Source organism: Mustela putorius, unplaced genomic scaffold (assembly GCF_011764305.1).
Source record: "Mustela putorius furo isolate JIRA1106 unplaced genomic scaffold, ASM1176430v1.1 tig00000759_pilon_pilon_pilon, whole genome shotgun sequence".
In the NCBI taxonomy this organism is placed as follows: domain Eukaryota; kingdom Metazoa; phylum Chordata; class Mammalia; order Carnivora; family Mustelidae; genus Mustela; species Mustela putorius.
Genome location: NW_025421467.1, coordinates 2,960,588 through 2,982,961, shown reverse-complemented (window position 1 = coordinate 2,982,961; position 22,374 = coordinate 2,960,588). Strand labels below are relative to the sequence as shown.

General features: G+C 34.5%; 1 protein-coding gene across 5 annotated transcripts in view; it reads left to right on the top strand.

The window, feature by feature from the left end:
- Positions 1-21,242, top strand: part of EPHA7 (EPH receptor A7) — a 172,059-nt gene extending 150,817 nt beyond the window's left edge. For 2 of the 5 annotated variants that reach the window (XM_045084229.1, XM_004766888.3), the window contains exons 10-17: positions 2,645-2,758; positions 3,615-3,800; positions 4,410-4,471; positions 6,308-6,517; positions 7,231-7,380; positions 14,782-14,975; positions 16,027-16,182; positions 18,232-21,242. In XM_045084229.1, coding sequence (XP_044940164.1) covers positions 2,645-2,758; positions 3,615-3,800; positions 4,410-4,471; positions 6,308-6,517; positions 7,231-7,380; positions 14,782-14,975; positions 16,027-16,182; positions 18,232-18,346 — 1,187 coding nt within the window. In that variant the 3' untranslated portion in view covers positions 18,347-21,242. The other 3 variants (XM_004766889.3, XM_004766887.3, XM_004766890.3) reach the window with 2 other exon arrangements.
- The last annotated feature ends 1,132 nt before the right edge of the window (positions 21,243-22,374 follow it).

Sequence of the window (22,374 nt, the reverse complement as noted above, 5' to 3'; positions counted from 1 at the left end):
ATTTTGTGAATAATTTGATAGCTGAATCATTTAATTTTACCTTCATCAGTATGTCACTTTTCTTTCCTTTACTCAATATATCTGACACATCCCCAAATTATCAAATACATTGTAGCTTATTTGCTTTTAGCTTTCAGGTTAATGCAGAAGGTAAATTGAAACATGGCTTATCTAAAACATGTTGTATAGCCTTATGCTAAATTGTCATCACTCAGTTTTAATATTTTGATGCCATTTGCTTTTTTTACATTTGACATCAAGTTTGTAATCAGACAAAAATAGAGCTGCATGTCTTCCTTGCTGATATAGATGAGATAAATGATATATAAAAACAGTTTTCATCCCCAGAACAAAATGTCAATGGTGGTTTTAAGATATTTAACACTCATGAGAAATGGAAATGAGATATTAAAACAAAAAAGCTCATACACTTAAATTGAGAGAAACAACAAACCAACCTATTCAGAAATTATGTTAATGTTTTTCTTAAAACATCCATTTTTAAATGAATAATGAAAAACTAAAGTGCACTTAACAATATCCTATCCTGGTAAATGCTTGATATTTTCTAGTCACCTTTTTTACAGGATATCTTTTTTTGTCATTTGATGAGTACCAGGCATTTTATCTGATTTTATAGCTGTATCTTAAATACGTAAAGTACAAAACTATGGTCACCAGCTATTTACAAGTTGGTGTCCTTTTATTTCGTTAGTATACAGACAATTTTCTTAGGTGCTAAGACACCAGATTGAATTTTTACAGAAACATGAAAGCAACCATTTAACTAGCTTTTAGAGCACTGAATTTAATAGAATGTCCAGTCATTTGTATCAGGCGCCCTCAACTCTCCATGGCCCCAAGTGCTACATTTAAAGACATAAACACAATGGAGAAGTTTAGTGAAGCAATTCCAATTTACATTTTGTTTCCTCCTACCATTTCTTCTAACAATGTCTTTGAATCCAAGCTGGGCAGTATTTCATGTTTTTATGCCAAAATTGCTCTGGCCTGTCAAAATGTTTTATGACAGCTTGAATAAAGAACCATCAGAGACCCATTTGAGATGCAGAAGGTTACCTCCAATCTAGCTCCCTTATCACAAAACAAAACCAAAAAAACAAAGAAAGAAAGAAAGAAAGAGAATAAAAAGGGAGAAGATGGCTCATTCTCTATGTGCCTGCCAATCTAGGAGGTTAACCTATTGTTTTCTTCCCTTCTCTCTTTTTCTCTTCCCCCCCTCTTCCCTGTACTCCTTCTTCTCTCTTTTCTCTTTCTATACCCTCTCTCTTTTCTTCTTGTGTTGTTTTTTTTTTTCATGTTCAGCTTTAGTAACAAATGAGCATCTGTCAGTTTTATAAACTGCAACAATAATTGTTTAAGACAATCAATTTTGGATAAACAATCAACTACAGCAGAATAAATCAAGATTTTTTAAACCCATTTTCTTTAGACATTCTGCTTCTTTTTGTTTGTTATGTGTTTATTTTTAAAATATACTTTTAATTTAATGTGATGACATAAGCACAGTTAGGCTGTAGTGTAATACATAAAGAAATATATTGTTCTCAAAATAGTAAGATTTAATGAAAAGATTGTTCAGTGGCTTTGTTAAAAACAATAAAGTTTTTTTGAGGATATAGTGTAATTCTTTTTATTGCATTAATATAACCAAATATATGCCTATCTATCTTATCTTTGTCTTTAACCAAATGATTAGATTTGGAATACATTATTGTAATTGAATTTCATTTAAAGTTGACTTAGCATTATCTGTTACCTGCATGCTTCTGGGTGCATTTTAAGAAGATTTTAACTTTTAAGATGATTCTATGTTGTTTGAATTTTGACTACCTTTTCTGAGGCATATTGGCTACCTCCTTCCAGAGCCTTATAATTGAAAGTTCATATAAACCATTCCTCTTTCAAATTGCTGTCATACATGGTTAGCAGATCCCAGGAATATTGTAAATTTTCTAACTTTACTCTGCATTTTGTACATCTGGCCTCTACTGCCCTTCAAGGTGAAGATGAAACTGTGTCTTTAGTAGATTTCTCTCTGATTCTGTGATAGCGGTCCCTCATATCTTGTACTAATTTTATGTATATGTCAACAGTGGCTGGTCTTTAAGAAAATAAATCAAAAGAATAAGTAAGATGTCTAAATGTTTTTAATATTGCTGTCAGTGTAGTAGGCTACCTGTAAATGAAATGTCTTCTTTTCCCAGTGTATTAATTTGATTGATTGACTGACTGATAGATTTACAAATGTGTTGCCAAGTCCATTACAAACCTCAATATGGCTTGAACTATGCCATGATAGCAGTGAATTTAATTAAACCTCCAGTCTGATAAGAGTCATGTCAGAGAATTTTGGTGATGTCTTTTGTTGATTTACTGGAAAAGCAATTCAGTTCGTAACCTATGAGCTGGATCCTATGTTACCTATAGAAGCTTGCAGATAATACCTATACGCCAACAGACTGAAGTAGTCTGTTGAAACTGCTGTGACTCAGGTGATGTGGAAGCAAGTTCACTGTTCCAAGGAGCACTCTGCATAATGAAATTCCTGGGCTGACTGCACAATAAGTGCTTTGCTTCATCACAGTCATGCTTTCTTACATCATTACAGTTAAATTTCCAGGCACCAAAACCTACATTGACCCTGAAACCTATGAGGATCCAAATAGAGCTGTCCATCAATTCGCCAAGGAGCTAGATGCCTCCTGTATTAAAATTGAGCGTGTGATTGGTGCAGGTAAGGCTGTTGTAGCTTCCTTGTTCAGCTGTTCCATTTAGCCAGGATCGAAAGTCATATATCATAATGACAGGCAAATAATTATACCTCAAGTATAGAACTTTTGCATTTACCTGAACTGTTGGAAGCAATGAGGCTGTACTTGTTTATGAGAGCTCAAGAAAAAAAAAGTGAAAAAGAAGCATATGCCACAGAGAATCTCTGTATCTTTTACCTTCTGTTGAATTTTTAAGATACTGTTCTACTGAAAGCTACTGCATAATAGTTCTGGCCTGTTGTTTAGGGAATGCCTCAGTATTTTTTTTTTTTTAATTAGAATGTTCCTGAATTTTGGTGGAATATACATTTCCTCTTACTTGATCAACCGTCTTCCTGCCGGGCTTTCATTTTTATCTCTTTTTTCATGTATTTGTAGGTTATCAGTTAGCTGTTTAATTCCATGCAGAAAATTAATTTGTATAAATTATTTAAAAGGGATATTATTTCCTACATATACAACATATTTTCAGAGTAATTATGTGTATTGGATCCAACTCCCTTAGATTTAGCAGTCATGGTGCATATGAGTTCCAGACTTTTAAATCTTTAAAAAATATTTGCTTTTCAAACAGCAAAAGAAATAGCAATGTTCAGAATTTGCAAATGTGCCCTTATGCTTTAATCATCAGTGTACATTAAATATACTATTTCAAATCTGTGTTTTTTTCCTTAAAAAGTTTGCCTTGATCCAGTTAAAAAAACAGTTTGTATAACAGATAGTTTAGGGAGCTTAAAAGTGTTTTTAGAATTATGCATTTACTTTGCTAGAAGAAATATTTTTGAGATTAAAATACACTTGCCTGTTCTATTACTTCAGGAGAATTTGGAGAAGTCTGCAGTGGTCGTTTGAAACTTCCAGGGAAAAGAGATGTTGCAGTAGCCATAAAAACCCTCAAAGTTGGTTACACAGAAAAACAAAGGAGAGACTTTTTATGTGAAGCAAGCATCATGGGGCAGTTTGACCACCCAAATGTTGTCCATTTGGAAGGGGTGGTTACAAGAGGTAGATATTGATATCTTTCATTTATCACCCTGACTGTCAGAAAAAAAGTGTTATTTTGTACCTAATCAAAAAGCAAGTCATGAATATATTGCATATTCTAAATGAATTTTTTTTCTTGGTATATTATGGACTAACTTCTTCTTTTATGTGACTACCTCTGAAAAAATTCAGGATTAAATGAAGCAGAATGAGAATTAAAGAATAAATCTGATAGACGGAGTGACTGATATTTTCATTCAGCTTCAGTAGCCATTAAAGTGATACGTTTTAGTGTTTACATTTTATATCGTGTCATTTTTTCTGAGTTTTGTTCAGAGAGCAGAAGTCAGAAGAACACACTGACTTTGTTGTTTAATTGTGAATCATAACCGTCTTCCAAACAAACTTCCAGACTCTGAGTTTAACAGCAGCACTGGGAACGTTAGAAACACTCACAGCTCACCCATTCAGCCTTTCAGAAGAGCACCACATTTTTTATCAAGGGTGAGAATGGGAATAAGCCTGAAGTTTAGGTTATGGTTCCTGAAGCAATGCTTTTTTTTTTTTTTCTTATAGATATATATATATATATGTATATATATGTGTGTGTGCATTTTTTTTTAATTTTAGGGAAACCAGTCATGATAGTAATAGAATTCATGGAAAATGGAGCCCTTGATGCATTTCTCAGGGTAGGTACCAAAATTATCCTCTCATTCTAAATATACTATACATACTACCACTATAATAACTTGATTTTTTTACAGTATAAAAATAAACATTATAAACTTTAACAGATCAGAAAATTGCTTTTAGAAAAACAGATGAGATTAAAAATCAGAATCCTAGTCTGGTTTGAACTAGAATCCTTTTGAGCCAGGAATTGCTACATTGTGATTTAAACAATAGCACTTATTAACACATTCCGTCAAGTACAGAGGTTACCTACCAGAAGCCCTTTAATTTGAATACATGTTCTAGAGTAACATTTTACTTTTTTAGTAGGAAGAGATAATACAGAGAAGAGCATTCATTATTAGCACGATGATCCCAGTTCTGCTGCGTGGAACCATTTCTATCTTTTTTTTTTTTTTTTTTTTTTTTTTATTTATTTGTCAGAGAGAGAGTGAGCGAGAGCGAGCATAGGCAGACAGAGTGGAAGGCAGAGTCAGAGGGAGAAGCAGGCTCCCTGCGGAGGGCAAGGAGCCCGATGTGGGACTCGATCCCAGGACGCTGGGATCATGACCTGAGCCGAAGGCAGCTGCTTAACCAACTGAGCCACCCAGGCGTCCCGGAACCATTTCTATCTTATTGCTATATGAACACTGAATGTAGAAGATAGAATTACTAACATTTTGAAAATTAATAATATGTGATTATTTTGTAATAAATTCTAAATATATAAACATACACAATTTTGCTTTGAGACTTTTCACCTAAGAATAAACACATGTTAACATTTTTCTAAATGGCGAGGAGAAAATAGTCTAAAGAATAAGAGAACATGCAGTTTTATCATACATAATCTGGAATGATACATTCAACTTAAATTGTAAACAATCTGAAGATTTAGAGAAATTTTTATTTCTGCATCATTATGATATGCATAACTATCACTTCTTTGGAATAAAGCATCACCTAGCAAATTTATCAACTCAAACCAATATCCTCATGCAACATATTTACAACTCAGTTGGAGAAATCTGTGAATTAAAAAAGGCTTGGAGGAGTGCCTGGGTGGCTCAGTTGGTTAAGTGTCTGCCTTGGGCTGGTTCTGGGATCTGGCCCCATATAGGGCCCTCTGCTCAGCAGGGAGCCTGCTTCTCCCTCTCTTTCTGCCTCCCTCTCTCTTTGTCAAATAAATAAATAAAATCTTAAAATAATGGCTTAGAAATAGATGGTGGCCAGTCTGGTTGCAGTAGAGCTCTCAAATCCATTTGCTAGTGCATCTGTTTTAGAGAATCTTTGTTCCAAGTAGTGTTCCCACCAACAGCAAAATAAGGAAAAATATAGAATGAAAACAAAGTCAGCCAGCATAACCACTTTCTACTTCTTAGTTTTTCTTCATCTTTAATCAAAAACTTTCTCCTTTCCCTTTTTTACTATTTGGAGAAAAACATATCTCAATATATGTGTCTTCATCGCTTTATGTATTTCTAGATTATTTACATAATTTTTAGCAGATAACAAAAAATAATTACTTGTCAGGGATAATATTTTCAGATATTCCATTCCCTAACTTTGACTCAAAAATCAGTGTATACTTTTGGATCTGCACAACCTGAAACTATTTTTAATCAGTAAGAGTAACTAAACGATTATTAAATCACTAAACGATTACCAAAGATTTTTTTGTATTATCTGAAGGTCAGTTGAATCAACAACCACTTTATTTTTCACAGATGTCTGTATTATGTAGAAAATTGGTTAATAATTCCTATTATGCTGTAGTAAATGACTAGAATGCAGTTTTCACAACAATTGTCCTCCTTTGAAAGTAAAGGACTTTTATTCTTGTCTTCCTGTAGAAACACGATGGGCAATTTACCGTCATTCAGTTAGTAGGAATGCTGAGAGGAATTGCTGCTGGAATGAGATATTTGGCCGATATGGGATACGTTCACAGGGACCTGGCAGCTCGCAATATTCTTGTCAACAGCAATCTTGTTTGTAAAGTGTCCGATTTCGGCCTGTCCCGGGTTATAGAGGATGATCCAGAAGCTGTCTATACAACAACTGTAAGAAAAAGTCTCTTTCCGCACTTCTTTGTCTTCCTAAGGTTTTCCGACCGAGAAAGCAGGATGTAATATGAAACTCAACAGTAGAAAAGAGGCAAATTTATCTCAGATTTTTGTTGATGCTGTTTTCTCCTTTTAGAAGAATCACTGCTGCTTTTCCACTCTACATGTAGACTAAGAGAAGTAAGATCAGAATGGCAACATGCTTGTCTTATAATCAGGGTGTTCATGAACATAATATACAGTTTTATACAAAAACATCTAGTTGCTAGCTCTTGTAATTGTAGCAGAGAAATATAATCCTATTTGAAATAAAGATTTTAAAAGAATATTAAATATGCTACTAATTCTTACAACTTTCGTGAGATCAGGAAAAAAAGAAAAGAAATGAAGATTTAGTTAAATTCCTTATATTTCATTCCCTTTTCATAGTTATGTTGCCTAATTTGTCATTGTCCTTTGACTAGACTCTTGCCCTAAGACAGCCTAAGGGGCCATTAAATTGAGTTGCCTTAAAAATGAAAACTTGTAATGACATTTTAAAAACAGATTAGTACGTTTAAATACACTTAGAGAGAATCAAGACGGATAGATGAGATGTTGCTGAATTGCTAACCAAATATACAAGTGTTTAACTGCAGCTTTATAGTTCTGCTATAAATGATTTATAAGTTATTATGCATATTTAAAATTTCAATTTCTTTTTATAACAGGGTGGAAAAATTCCAGTAAGGTGGACAGCACCCGAAGCCATCCAATACCGGAAATTCACATCAGCCAGTGATGTATGGAGCTATGGAATAGTCATGTGGGAAGTTATGTCTTATGGAGAAAGACCTTACTGGGACATGTCAAATCAAGATGTAGGTGTTACACTCGTTAAATGAGAAAGATTTCATACATTAATGTCCATTGTTATTGGAACATGTAGGTCATGGCTCCTAAGAAGAAACTTTTATAGAATTAGAAAAATATGATTGCTGAGTTGTCACAGTTATTTCCATAAAGATTACCATAAATTAATGGTTCAGTTAATTTCATTCTGAAGAATTGCTTCTTTTTTTTTTTTAAATCTCTCGCCGTAGTAGAAGCATACAAAAGATATGTTGTCCTAATAAAGATAATGATGCTGTGCTTGCCCATCTCTAGTGGGAAAGTCACACGAGTGGAAGAATCATTTGCAGAGAGGAGGGGAAGGAAGACAGTGCTTTATTTTGTCTTTGAAGCTTATCTTTCTTTTTCTGTTAAAGTCTTGAGAAAACGGGTTTAAATTATCTATTGTTGGTTGATCTGATTAAATTTTAATTTCATGAGACAAACTCGATGTTATGATCAGTATTGGTAAGTGTTTCGTAGTGATATTTTAGAATGTAATCACAATGGGAGTGCTCTTGGAAATTCCTAACAAGCTAGCACTTAACTAAATATGCATCGTGATATACACTAAGGCATAAAACATGCTGTTATCCTTTGACAAAAGAAGGTGATGGAGTTCTTGGGGGCATACATCTCACACCAAGAAACCATTTATAAAATAATATAGCATAAGTGCAAATGAATATTTGCTTCTGTTAGGTTGGATTTTATGAAATTGGTATTCACATAAGTCAGAAATGTTCAAATACTAGCAGATTCATACAGTTCAACTTACTGAAAATGTGAGTGAAATTTGGATAGAAGTAGAGCAAGTGTAAAATCTAGGATTTGAACTGGAAATCTGAGAAGACTTTGGTTCATAGCTAATGAGAGAATTTTCCAAGAAGGTGTACTGAATAGACCAGAATCAAAAGCTTAGCAAAGTGTGCAGAGATGAACCAAATAGACTCCCTACCCTTGAACAGAGATGTGCACATTGGTAGTGACTTGATATGCAGATTAACTTGGGGCAAATTGGTGAAAGACTTTATGAAGGAGTGGCTCAGTGGGTTAAAGCCTCTGCCTTAGGCTCAGGTTGTGATCCTAGGGTCCTGGGATCAAGCCCGCATCAGGCTCTCTGCTCAGCAGGAAGCCTGCTTCCCTTCCTCTCTGTTTGCCTCTCTGCCTACCTGTGATTTCTGTCTGTCAAATAAATAAATGAAATCTTTAAAAAAAAAATACATGTTCTCAATGAGTAAAGAAGTAAGTGGTGCTTGAGGAAAGTCTGTATTGCCATTTAAAAGAAGGATGTGACTAGCAAACTGGAGTAGTGAATTCTTGAAGTATTATAGACATGGACAGCAACAGAAGCTGACTAAAGATAAAATTGAGTTATTTTTCATAAAGAGGTCTCAAACATTGTTATATCAAATCAGTATTGGGGGGGTTATTTTTAGAATTTACTGTGTCAAATTCCTAAAACTTCTAAATGGTTCTTTTTTGACAAATAAAGTCAGATCATTTGTTGGTAAGTTTGAAGTAGTTTCTGAATTAACTGAAAAGCTCACAGCCTGAAGAGGTGGAACTTTTAAATCATCTAGATGTTTTGGTGTTTTGAACTGAGAGAGGACATGAAACTTCTTTGTTTTTTTGGTTTTGGTTTCTGTTTTTTAAAGATAAAAGTCTAAATGATGAGTCCGTTTGGCAGAGGCAAAGTTGTTAATATTTGACAGGACTCAGTGTCAAAGATTTCATGGACTGTCAAAATGTGGGCAAACAAATCCTTGGGGCAGAGAAAGAGAAATATTTACATTCCCTAGACATTCGGTGGAGTTTCATTTCTTTTGACACCTTCCTTCTATACTAGATTCAAACATAAAAGAATGACAGGAATAGAAGATGACTTAAATTCAAAGTTCACTTAACTTCCAAAAAACAAATAAGAGAAATGGTTAAGAAGAAAAAAAAATCTTCAATTTTAATTTTTAGAATTCCTTAAATGTTCTTTGTTTTTTTCCTAAAAATGAAATTTCAAGAATATATAATTAGTGTATCAAGAATTAACAAATATTTTTACTGATCAAATGAAATTATGTCTACAGGGACATTTACTTCTGACCTAGAACATTTAGCACTACCTTTCTTCTTTTTTTGTAATTATGAAAGTCTGAAGTTTAAATTCAGACACATGTTTCTATAATAGTAAGAGATTACCTACACAGTTGTTTTTATAGTAAAATTTATATTAATATTTCTCTTATAGGATAATGCTCATTATTTATACTTACGTTGTTGAAGTGCTATTTGAGCAATTACATGTTTAAGTTTCAAAATGCAGGGGCACCTGGGTGGCTCAGTTGGTTAAGTGACCGCCTTTGGGTTGGGTCATGATCCTGGAGGCCCGAGATTGAGTCCCGCATTGGGCTCTCTGCTTGGCAGGGAGACTACTTCTCCCTTTGACCCTCCCCCATCTCATGCTCTCTCTCTCTCTCTCTCAAATAAATAAATAAAATCTTTAAAAAATATAAGTTTCAAAATGCAAATGGTAAAAAAAATGAGTAATCAAAATAATGAACCTCATTCTGGCAAAAAATTCTCTAGATAAAATTTTTTTTATTTTAAGTCTCCGGTAGGAGTTCATGGAGAGACTTAAGAGATCTGACAACCACCGATGCATATGGAAATCTTGTGTATTTGCAAATAGATTGTGTTTTCTGGGAAGTTTACTTTCTAACCAAATATTATTATTTTTAATTAGTTTATATTGTTTTATCAAATGAATTCATTATCTTTACATTGTTCAAATTTAGTTGACAGGAATTTATCAGGGATTTTAGAAAGACTTCAAATTTGGATTTAAGACTTTTGACACCGTGAGAAACAATATGTCAATTGATGGTTATGTTTGTAAGCAAGTCCACAAAATTCCAGGCTGAATGCTGAATAAAAATAGGTTTCTGTGATCACTCTGATCCAGGAGTACTGTAGAAGTCAGTAAGGTAGTATCCAAAAAGGTTTATTTGCATGCTGGGCAGGGCAGTGAGTAAGAAAAACTTGGTAAAAGATAATATGCATGTGTTTGATGATGACCACATCCAAACAGGTTATTGTTTGATTAACACTTGAACGGATTCTTATTGTATGTTCATGTATTTATAATTTTCTTGAATTTTCACTGCAATGGGAACAGTTAGAATTTAGTTATTTGCTATTAAATTTGAGAGTGAGCTTCCCAAATAAATTTCTAGTTTTATTTCTTTTTTTTTTTTTTCTTAAAAAGATGTTTGGCCCTTTCTGTAATGGCCTTTCAAAGAAAGATCTTTCTGTGTGTAAATTCAGTCAAAGATAATAAATATTACAGAAATTGAAAATACTCTTAGCATTCACAGTAGCTATTTTTAATTATATGTGTGTTAATTAGTTCAAATAAAACTTTTACCCTCAAATTTTGAAATTCTGAAATTCTTCATATAGATTATATTTTATATATATAGATTATATTATATAGATTACATATTTTCTGTTTATAGTACTCAACAAAGTCATTTCTTCTTGCTTTAAGTTAAACCAATAAATTGTTAGTTTAACTAGCAGTTAGTCATAAGATGATAAAAATAATTACATGTCCATAAATTATTAAAATGGTTCATTAGAAGACTTTTTACTTTTTTTAAAGATTTTATTTATTTATTTGACAGACAAGAGATCACAAGTAGGCAGAGAGAGGAGGAAGTAGGCTCCCCCCTGAGCAGAGAGCCCAATGCAGGGCTAGATTCCAGGACTCTGGGATCATGACCTGAGCTGAAGGAAGAGGCTTTAACCCACTGAGCCACCCAGGCTCAGAAGACGTTTTTTAAGAATTTCAAAAATATAATACACTTTAAACTTACTCTCGTTAAATTGTGAGCCCTGTTTTTTTTTTCTTTTCCTTTTAAAAGTCACCACTGATTTATGACTTTTTATTTTTCATATTATGATAGAAACAAAATTTTGATCTTTTTTGGTAAAACTTTGCCAGCATCCCATATGTGTGGTCCAGAATATTTAATTGCATAAAATGTGGGTCATATATTATTGTGAAGTTAATGGAATGGAAACGAGCATGAGCAAAGAGCAGAAATCAATCATGTTAGATCCCGTTTTGAGTTATTACAAGCCCAGTATCATAGGGTCTTTCTGTATTCCTTTTTCTCCTAATTACAATGACCATACTGTAATAATACTGAAACACTTTATAGCAAGAAACTTTTGTTTTTATTTCTAAGTATTTCTTTACAGTATATACCAAAGAAGTGCTCCCTATATACATGTCATTTACCAAAGTCACTTCCTATTAATCTCGGACCTATCTAGAATTAGAAATTGCTTAATATTTTTCTGTTTTCTTGGACTTCTATTAGAATATTAAGGCTAGATCTACCTGTAAACCACAAAATCAGGGAGAAAAGCATCTGTTGGACAGGAGAATCCCTGTCCAACAGGTTTCTGGTCGTTTTAAGAAGATGTCTTAAATGAATTTTGTGAATAATTACATAATGCTCTAAGAAACGTAGGTTCAACCATTTTACCTGTGTGCCTTATTGTTTCCAAGAATGTATAACTATTTGCAGAAAGTACCTTTTACTCTTCCAACTGGGAATAAAATGCAGTTAACCAAATAAAAACTGTAGAACCTTTAGATTCAGTTTGTGCCTGAATCATCCCCCATCAGCAGGTTTCCCCTCAAAGGTTATATATATCTTGGATTATGCCAATGTGTGCGCCCTGAAGCTGAAGTTTCCCTGCAATTTTCTGTAGTGCTCCTAGAGATAGGTGCCTGTGTCCTAATGGGAAACTTAAGGTTCCAAAGTCCATTCCCAATCCAGAGAATCTCTTATTTTAAGTGCTGTCCTTAGCTGCTGTTCCTTTAAAAATTTGTAAAACACTGTATCTTTGAAAGCCGGAAGTTTCATTTTGTGCTGAAATTAATGTTTCCCTGCTGTAATAATAAGAATCATGAAATTCCTATATTGCAATAGGAGAAACCACAGAGGGTTCATTAACTCATTCCTGTAAGAGTCATTTAATGGTACTATGTTCATTGGCACAAAGACTTAAGAATATATTGGGTTCAGTGATGAAGAATTCTAAATGTTTTTATGAAGGCTTGGAGAGCTGCTGAAAAATATTAATGTCTGGAGAATCATGATAAGTTTTAGATTAACATTTTATTATTTTTTATTTTAATTTTTAAGTAATTGCTACACCCAACATGGGGCCCGAATTTACAACCCTGAGATCAAGAGTCTTATGCTCCACCAAGTGAGCCAACCAGCCACCCCTAGATTTGCATTTTTAAAGATTATTCTCAAGGCAAAAAAAAAAAAATGGAAAGATCACTCTACATGCATTGCACAAGCAGGGACATTGGTTAGAAGATGATTCAAAATAGTAAGGGCTGCCCCAATGTTATAAGCATAGGAGTGGGGTCCTGTTAAATCAGGAAGATATTTCTTAGGTTCAAATACAAGCAACCTCCGACGTAAGGAAAGTCATTCTTTTCCCAATTAGGAAAAAAAAAAAATGTCTCCTGATTGTTCATTATTGTTCATTTTGAATATATAAATTATTAGAAGTTGTCAATTTACTTATTTACAACTTAGTCACTGTTTAAATAACGTAACCTAGCTTTCCAAAGTACAAGTAAACGGATGTGCAGGACGTACAATGTAGTAATCAGGAAAGAATTTTAGCTGAGGATTTGTCTTACAGTACTTTTCAAAAATCACTATAATTAAGTTAATCTATTTACCTTTTAAATTTTATCAATTTACATATATAGATTTTTCTTAACGTTCCTTTTTTCTTTTTTATATGAAGGACTTTATGAAACAACTGTTGATGCCAGCTACTTCATTTATCCCAAAGGGCGACTTTTTATATTTTAATGTGCTATTCTTTTTTTTTTTTTTTTTTTTTTTTTTAAGATTTTATTTATTTGTCAGAGAGGGAGAGCGAGCGAGCACAGGCAGACAGAATGGCAGGCAGAGGCAGAGGGAGAAGCAGGCTCCCTGCTGAGCAAGGAGCCCGATGTGGGACTCGATCCCAGGACTCTGGGATCATGACCTGAGCCGAAGGCAGCTGCTTAACCAACTGAGCCACCCAGGCGTCCCTTAATGTGCTATTCTTGAATGTCAACAAGCATCAGGGATATGTTTCCCTACAAATATTAAGTTAATCAACATTTCTTAAAACCAGCTTTCTGTCTGCCTACCTATGGCTTTATTTTCTTCAAAAACCCAAGGCTACCTCTGGTTTTTTTCCCATCTTTTTTTTTTTTTTTTTAAACATTTCTACTGCCATTATGTCAGTCAGTATCAAAAAGGATTTGTTAATCCCCCTTGACATGATGTTAATGTTTTACGAGTCCTTATTTGTGTTGCTTGCCTTCTTAAGTATTTTCTTGTGCTGCTCCAATTTCTAACAATTTCTAATGTTTAAGATCTATTTTTGCTTTCCATATAAACAAAAAGAAACAAGTCTGTATAAGTAGTTTTCAGACTTTTTTATTGCTATGTACCTGTGTCTTTGGAGACTTATTTTTCATGAACATTCAAAGCTTGATGCAGTGTTTCAGGCTGTTATTAGATATAAATAGAAAGCGATGTGCTGATAAAACTTGAACAACCAGCACTCTGGAGTGGGAAAGTCCTAATTTCTAACTTTTCCCAATTTCCTGGTGTAATCCATTCCCTTGCCCCTTTGCAAGGCTGATTTCATTCAGTCTGCCAGTGTGAGGTCACTAAACTTGGAATGTGGTACAGTCACCTTCAGGAACCACCTGTATACTCCTCGTTCAACACCCCACTCTATATTATAACCTTATACATTTCCTAAGTAGGTAGGCTCTATATTATTTAAAGTAATAGTGTGCTTGGTAATATTTTCTATCATAGCACATTCACATATTTTGAGATTTAGTTTGAAAATGTCATTTGAACCCTGAAACTTTGCAGGGGGTGATTCTGGGTAACTCAGATCTTCCTCTTACAACTTGAAGAATTCATACATCCATAGGCAAGTATGTACATGTACAGCCAGATACATGTAAAATATTTCCATAACATATTCCCTTTTAAAAACCTCTGGGATGACATGAAAATTTTTTGTCTATTGCACCTGGTTGAACTTAATCGCTGCTCCTAATTCCTAAATCAGCTAGAAGGGTCATGATATCGTGCTCTTCATACACTCCTTAATAACACATTGAATGTTTATGGGTGTTCAGGAAAACAAAAACAAAGTTTTTTTGCAAAGCTTTGAAGGGCGCTTCAGTCTTATCTCAATAAATCTCTTCGCCTGCTAGACAATGCATGTTATTATAACTGAACCTCAATCAGTAATATTTTTAATGTCCCTTTGGCTATTAGGTTATAAAAGCAATAGAAGAAGGTTATCGTTTGCCAGCACCCATGGACTGCCCAGCTGGTCTTCACCAATTGATGCTGGACTGTTGGCAAAAGGAACGTGCAGAAAGGCCGAAGTTTGAGCAGATAGTTGGAATTCTAGACAAAATGATTCGAAACCCAAATAGTCTGAAAACACCCCTGGGAACTTGTAGTAGGTAAGAAATACCTAAGTGGATGGAATCTGGGAGACATTCGAATATTCACCTGATCCATTTATCTCCTCAGTCCTAACCCAGTGGCAAGCTGACACCTGGGTTAAACTAGAACCGGTGTGAAATTTATTGTGTTTTTCTTTTCAGATGGCTTACCTTAATTAAATTAGTGTTTAATGAGACCTATTATTATTGCCTTTTGGTTTTCTTAAAAGTTATGGGAGCTATCACTGGCTATCTGTTTTAGAAGACTTTCCAACTGGAATTTTGTGATTAGGGGGCATTTCACATTTTCAAGTCAGTACTCCGGTTACGTGGGTCTTTATTACTATCGCCTTACTTTTTTGCATGAGGCAATTTGCTTTGCTTTGAGTCTTTTAGTAAAACTAAAACTAGTTTCATTTTATTACTTATTATTTATTTATTATTAGTAATACTCTGTGACGTTAAAGTTTATGACAGTAGCTCAGTGAGTGATGAAAGGGGCTTACCCGTCAAAAGGAGTCCAAAACACTGCATCCGTTCTCTGCACTTGCCCCCCCACCCGCCCTTTGTGAGGCGCGCTAGAAATCATTCTGCTCCAGCCACTAGGTGAACCTGATGCTCAGTGTGCCCTTGCGTAGGTCGTAGGAACTCACTAGGCGCTCTCAAGGGTGCCATCAGTACAGCGAAGGCACGGAGTTCTCAGTAGCACCACATAGAACGAGTTAGTCCACAGTCAAACGTGCTTCCTTCCCTCACAGCTGCTTTTGGTGAAGCAAGTGAACAAATAAATATGGACTGATTACAAATACTGTTGGCTGGAATTTTAGAAATGTGTGGAAGATGCTTCCGGAGGTCGTAAAATCTAAATACAATGTCAATTTCAGAGTTTGTAGTTCCCGGGCAGCCTTTAGATTTGTATTAACTTGTCTGTTTATCCATTACTACAACACCCATTGGAATATGTAATTTTATTCTTTATAGCTTTTTTTTTGTTTGTTTAGGCAAAGACATTCTTTTTTGGTTCATGAAAAGAAAAATAATGTGCTTTTCTGTTTTCATTCGTATCTAGGCCAATAAGTCCTCTTTTGGATCAAAACACTCCCGACTTCACTACCTTTTGTTCAGTTGGAGAATGGCTACAAGCTATTAAGATGGAAAGGTATAAAGATAACTTCACAGCTGCTGGCTACAACTCCCTTGAATCAGTGGCCAGGATGACTATCGAGTAAGTTGAAGCTCTCAGAATTCTATTTAAGCATATATTATGTACAATCTGAGCTTTATACATCAGGTCATCTGCCATATATTAAAGAGAAGTAAACCACAAAATCAGGGAGAAAAGCATCTCTTTAATAAGTGCTTATTATGTGCCAGGCATTGTGCTAAATAGACCTTTGAAGTTGTAGTCCATTTTTAAACTCTCATAGCAATAATTTTAAGTCAATAGTGTTATACACAATGAGGCGCAGGCTCAGAGAATGTAAATGTTTTTCCAAACTGACTCAACTAGTAAGTGGTAATCCGTTTGTCTCTATAGACGGTGTTCTAAACACCACACCATGAGCCTTCCTCTTTCCTTAACCACTGTATCATCTGGGTGCCTATGCAGTAAAGAAAGAAACTTTCTCCATTGCAAAGGAGGATTTCTCTCACCACGTTTTTTTATGACATTAAAAACTCAAAGCTTCCTTCCCAATACCAAATGCATTTTGACATCCAATAGGATTACTTTCTGAAGAGATCCAAGGCAGCTTAATTCAATTAACTGTAACTGAGAGTTTAGCTTATGTTTTGGAAGGTGTGTGATTGACCCATTATTATTATTTTTTAACCTGATGAATGACCTCCTAAAACAACTTTTGAAGTTTGCTGTGAACTGGAAGTCAAAAGAACTAAATTTTCATCTCTGGCTCCCTCAATGATTATGTGATCTTAGGAAATCCACTTATCATCTCTGAACATCAGCTTCTTTGGCTGCAACATAACTCACGGGCAATGAAGCTCCTCTCGATCAGTGTGTTTGAAAATGGGAAACAGTCTTCAAGGTTCTATGAGCAGATCCATCTTATGTACTGTTGTGCGAAGGGTTTCACATGTTTCAGCTGAGAGAGCCAGAAATCAGCTTCTCTCTCCTGGCATGTCAGGAAGTAGCATCTATGTGAACTTAAGTGTGTGTGTGCTGTCTTGTTTGGTTTCCTTCTAGTTACCACATGGGAGAGCTGGCATAAGTATACCCCATCTCTCCAAAGCAATCTACTTCACTGAAAAACTAGGATCCTCAAAGTCTTTTTAGACCATGACTATGAAATACTACGCTACTGTACTGTTGCCATCTTTTAATCACTTGCAAATACCTAAGCTCAATCTTCCTGGCTATTAGGAAAAGTAAAACTACATATACAGACACAGTTAGTCGATGTCACATTTAAGCTATTAAACATAGGTATTGCACATTTTAGAAAGTAATTTTTTTTCTAAAATGTAGTGAAATGATCGAACTGAATTGGAGTCAAGTATACAACGAATAATGTGCTCAGAATTACCCTACAATAATGAAACTCAATATAGATCTTTTGGTGATCATCGAAGATTCTTGATTTACTAGAACCCCAAATGCTTACATTTGCACCACTTCCCCTTATAACCATTATCATATGGTTTCACTTACTTGTGGAACATAAGGAATAACACAGAGGACATTGGAAGATGAAGAGAAGTGGGTGGGGGGAAATCGGAGAGGCAGACGGACCATGAGAGACTCTACTCTGAGAAACAAACTGAGGGTTTTGGGGGAGAGGAAGGTGGGGGTTTGGGTGAGCCTGGTGGTGGGTATTAAGGAGGGCACATATTGCATGGAGCACTGGTTGTAGTGCATAAACAATGAATTTTGGAACATTGGAAAAAATTTAAATTAAAAAAAATTTTAAACTTCACTTAGGTTCAAGAATACCATGCAAATAACATTTCCTGATCTTACCTTAAGTTAAGAATACTTTTAAGACTTTGATTAATTTTTGTCTGCAAAATTTCAGATCAGTTTAAAAAGAACTTACGGCAGATTGAGAGCCTGAGCAGTTAGGTTCTTGGGAAGGAGCACGCTGATGCAGCTCGCCAGTCTGACCCACTGTAGGAATGTGATCATAATACCCAAGACCACTTAGATAAGATCCGTTTGCCTCAGATAAACAGAAGATTGAATTAAAGAGCTGATGACAGTTGAGTACCAAGTACATTCTTTGTAAGATAACTAACAAAATGCATTTGTCTTTTCCAGAGATGTGATGAGTTTAGGGATCACACTGGTTGGCCATCAGAAGAAAATTATGAGCAGCGTTCAGACTATGAGAGCACAAATGCTACATTTACACGGAACTGGCATCCAAGTGTGATAAGCATTTCTCCCTTATCAGGGAGATTATGGATTGAGAGAGAACAGTACTGGCCTTCGGTATATGCATAAGAATGCTGCTAGAAGACAGTTGATGTCCTGGGTCCTTCCTACAGTGAAGAGAAGATTTAAGAAGCACCTATAGACTTGAACTCCTAAGTGCCACCAGAATATATAAAAAGGGAATTTAGGATCCACCACTGGTGGCCAGGAAAACAGCAGTGACAATAAACAAAGTACTACCTGAAAACATCCAAACACCTTGAGCTCTCTAACCTCCTTTTTATCGTATAGACTTTTTAAAATGTACATAAAGAATTTAAGAAAGAATATATTTGTCAAATAAAATCATGATCTTATTGTTAAAATCAATGAAATATTTTCCTTAAATATGTGATTTCAGACGATTCCTTTTTAAAATCATTTGTGTTTATTCTTCATAAGGACTTTGTTTTAGAAAGTTGTTTATAGCTTTGGACCTTTTTAGTGTTAATCTATGACACATTGCTACACTGGGTACCTTTGAAAGAATCTCAAATTAAAAAAAAAAAAAAAAGAAAGAAACAAAAAAACAACCACATAGCATGATTGAAGATATATCTCTGTCAGAACATTGGTATCCTTTTTGTGCCATTTTATTTTGTTTAATCAGTGCTGTTTTGATATCATTTGGTAATTGGCAGGTAATCACAAAAATGTAAGTTGCCAAGAGTTCTGGTATTTTTTAAAAAGAAATTTTTTTGTAAAGATCAAACAACACACTATCTTTTCAATGAAAAAAGCAATAATGATCCATAAATACTATAAGGCACTTTTAACAGATTGTTTATAGAGTGATTTTACTAGACAGAATTTAATTAAAAAAAAACGCAAATTGTAGGTTTATGACTATAAAAAATTGAGGCACTTCATCTAAAGAGTGTTGGTGAAGGCAAGTGTCTGAGAGCAAGAACTATCCAGTGTTACCTAAAATTTAATCCGAGCACATCGAGGTTTTTTTCAATATTGAGACATTAGGAAATTTAGGAGAAATAGTTGATGTATATTTTATATCCTATTCTGTTTAATGCAGTCCAAACACGAATAGAAAGAAGTAAGTTTTATATTAGAACTCTGAAGCAGGAGAAAAGGGGCAGTTCACATTTTCACCTTTCAGAAACAAATCGGCTGCACAGGATATCACCACTGCAGTTTTTAAAAAGCCTTTTATTTGTGAACACTGATGTCAGAAGCTTATTAAATGAAAGAGCTCTTTTTACCGAGTAAGGAAGAGGTGAAGGATCTGGCTTTTTTTTTTTTTTTAAGCTTTATTTATTAAACCATATTATTTGATTACTGTGTTAGAATTTCATAAGCAATAATTAAATGTGTCTTTATAGATATTTCAGGAATGTATGCATATTATGAGTAATGCTTTCGAAGTTACGAAAATCATGAACTACCCCAGAATTGAACTGTTGTACTTCCAAAGAGAATTGGGCTGTTTATAATGATTTTAATAGAGAAAGATCCCAGGGATCGGTCATAATTGGTCTTGTTTGATAATGTGGGCATCCACAAACAAACAAATAACAGAAACAAAAACCTGTAAATGTTCCTTTGTAAAACTTGTAAATTTTATTTATACTGTCTTGTTTTGTACACACATTTCTCTGTAGTGGGCTCTGAATACATTGAAAATGCACTATATTTTTCTATTTTACTTGCAGAGCATCACAAAAGAACAGGTATTTTCAGTGCTACATAATGTGTTTTCCCACATTTAGGACCAAAGATGGCTATAGAAAAACTCAAATGGATTGCTTCCCAAACCCCTCCCCACCCTTTTTTTTTTCTTTTAAATCACTGTACAGTGTTATTTGATATTTTAATTTATTTTTTGATTGACTAGAAAAATCATTTTAATTTCACTAAAATGTTTTTTGTCCCTAAGGAAAAATAATCTGTAAAATACTTTTAATTAGCATAATACAGTCACCTAGACACTTCCATTTGTAATCTTTGTAATAGACTGTAAATATATTTTTGGAACTATAACACAATGTGCTTGAGGGTTATTTTTCAGTGTCTGCAGTGTATACAAGTGTTTATACTAAGTACAGCACTTTACAATTCTAATCAGTAGCATTGGCCTTTGAGAGAATGAGTGAAAGAGTTTGAGTGAGTGTTCCTAATTCCGTTTGGATTCTAAACTCACTAATAATGAAGTTCTTTTCCTGTTCATAGCTTAAGGTGCTTATTTTTTCTATTAAAATTAAATTAACAAAAAGCCATTCTAGAAATAGAAGACATAGTATGGTACATGCAAACAGTGTCTTTCCTGCTTTTTTCTAGCACTAGATTTATAGTTGATTAGTCTTTCTTGAGTAGAAGGGCAGAATAAAAGTTTTTTTGAGTTTTTTTTCAAAAATAACTTTTTCTTCAGCAATATACCTCATCTGCCTTAAATTTTTTACAGCTCTTTACAGGGAAAGGGGAGAAGGGATGGGAAAAGACACACAGCACAATAGGAAGTGTATGAATACATCACTCTCTCGTTCGTAGGTTTCTTTTCCCAATCAACGTTATGATTTTGAAATACATGTATGTGAAACAAACATTCAGAGAAGAAGAACTAACATTGTAATGCTGATTGTAATACTCTCTTCCAGAAAGAGATGACATGGTATAACGATAAGAATGTACACCTTGCACCTTGAAATCTTTTTTTTTGATAAATTAGTGCTCAGGGGAGGAAAGGTACAGAAAGCGAACGTCAAAAATAGAACTCAAAAATTATAAAAATGCAAAAGGAAATGGCCTCCTTGCTTTAACAGAGCCACCTTTTTTAGAATGCTGTCTTCACACTTGACTTGTGTTTTGCATTCAGGACTGAAATAAAAGTAACTTTTATTACATCTGAATCTAACATTTTCTCAGCAATCGACCTGGGCCTTGTTTACGCGAACTGGTGGTTTATGCTTGTCAGAGCACTATTAGTTGAATCATATTGTATACTTATGTAATCTACATTAGCTAGCACTATTTAGGACTATATTTTAATTGCTCTTCTTATCCGTGTTTTTAAGACAATTAAAATGGTGTAATTCACCTCTTTTTTTTTCTTTCTTTCTTTTTTTTTTTTCTTTCTTAAATTTAGGTAATGCTGATATTCTCCCTTTCGTTTCCTGAGTGGCCAGAACGGTGCTACTCGCTGATGTGCATGTTCAAATAAATTATTGATGTGTATTTTTTTGCTCTATGTGGAGAAATCATGGGGAACTTGGGGCGAGATGTGCTCTTTGTTGGTTGAATTTGTCCCTCCTTGCCTAACAATTACTACAGGGGTCATCCTTTTATAAGGACAAACTGCTTTTAAACAGTGTCTTCAATGTATCAAGCACAAATAACTCTTTCTTCAACACGAATCATAAGTCTCTTTTTACCAGCTTAAAATAATAAACAAGTCTATTAGACAATGGAAAGAAAATCCTGTCTCCAATCATTGGTGGGTTCCTTTATGTCCCTTACTCATTTATTTTCTTACACAATATCATGAAAGGAGATGTCTAGAGTAAAGGTTTCATTGAAATATTTCAGTGGACCAATTAGAATATGAAGAAAATTAATAGCCACTGATTCCCTTCATCCTTTTGCACAGTGACTTAATTCCACTCTAATTATTATAGAATAACAAGTTAAGACTGTATCTTCAAAGAGCCCTACTATCAGACATTTTAGTTAAAACCTTTATTGTTCTTCTTTTTTTTTTTTTTCATTGAAACTGCAACTACATGGTACTAATAAGGATATCTGTATGTGAAAGTAAATATTTTGTCATCAGACCCTGACATTTTAGACATCTAATATAAAATGGAAGCCTGGGGAGTTTTGGCATTTAGGATGTTGCAGGGTGTGAACAGGGGATCCAGAGCAAATGGAAAAGGTGATAAACCCGGTGGTCCTATTGGGTTGCTTGCCATCGACCCTGACAGTGATCCTTCTGACTTGCCCCTGCAACACAGAGAATGAAGTGCTCCCTATTTTGCA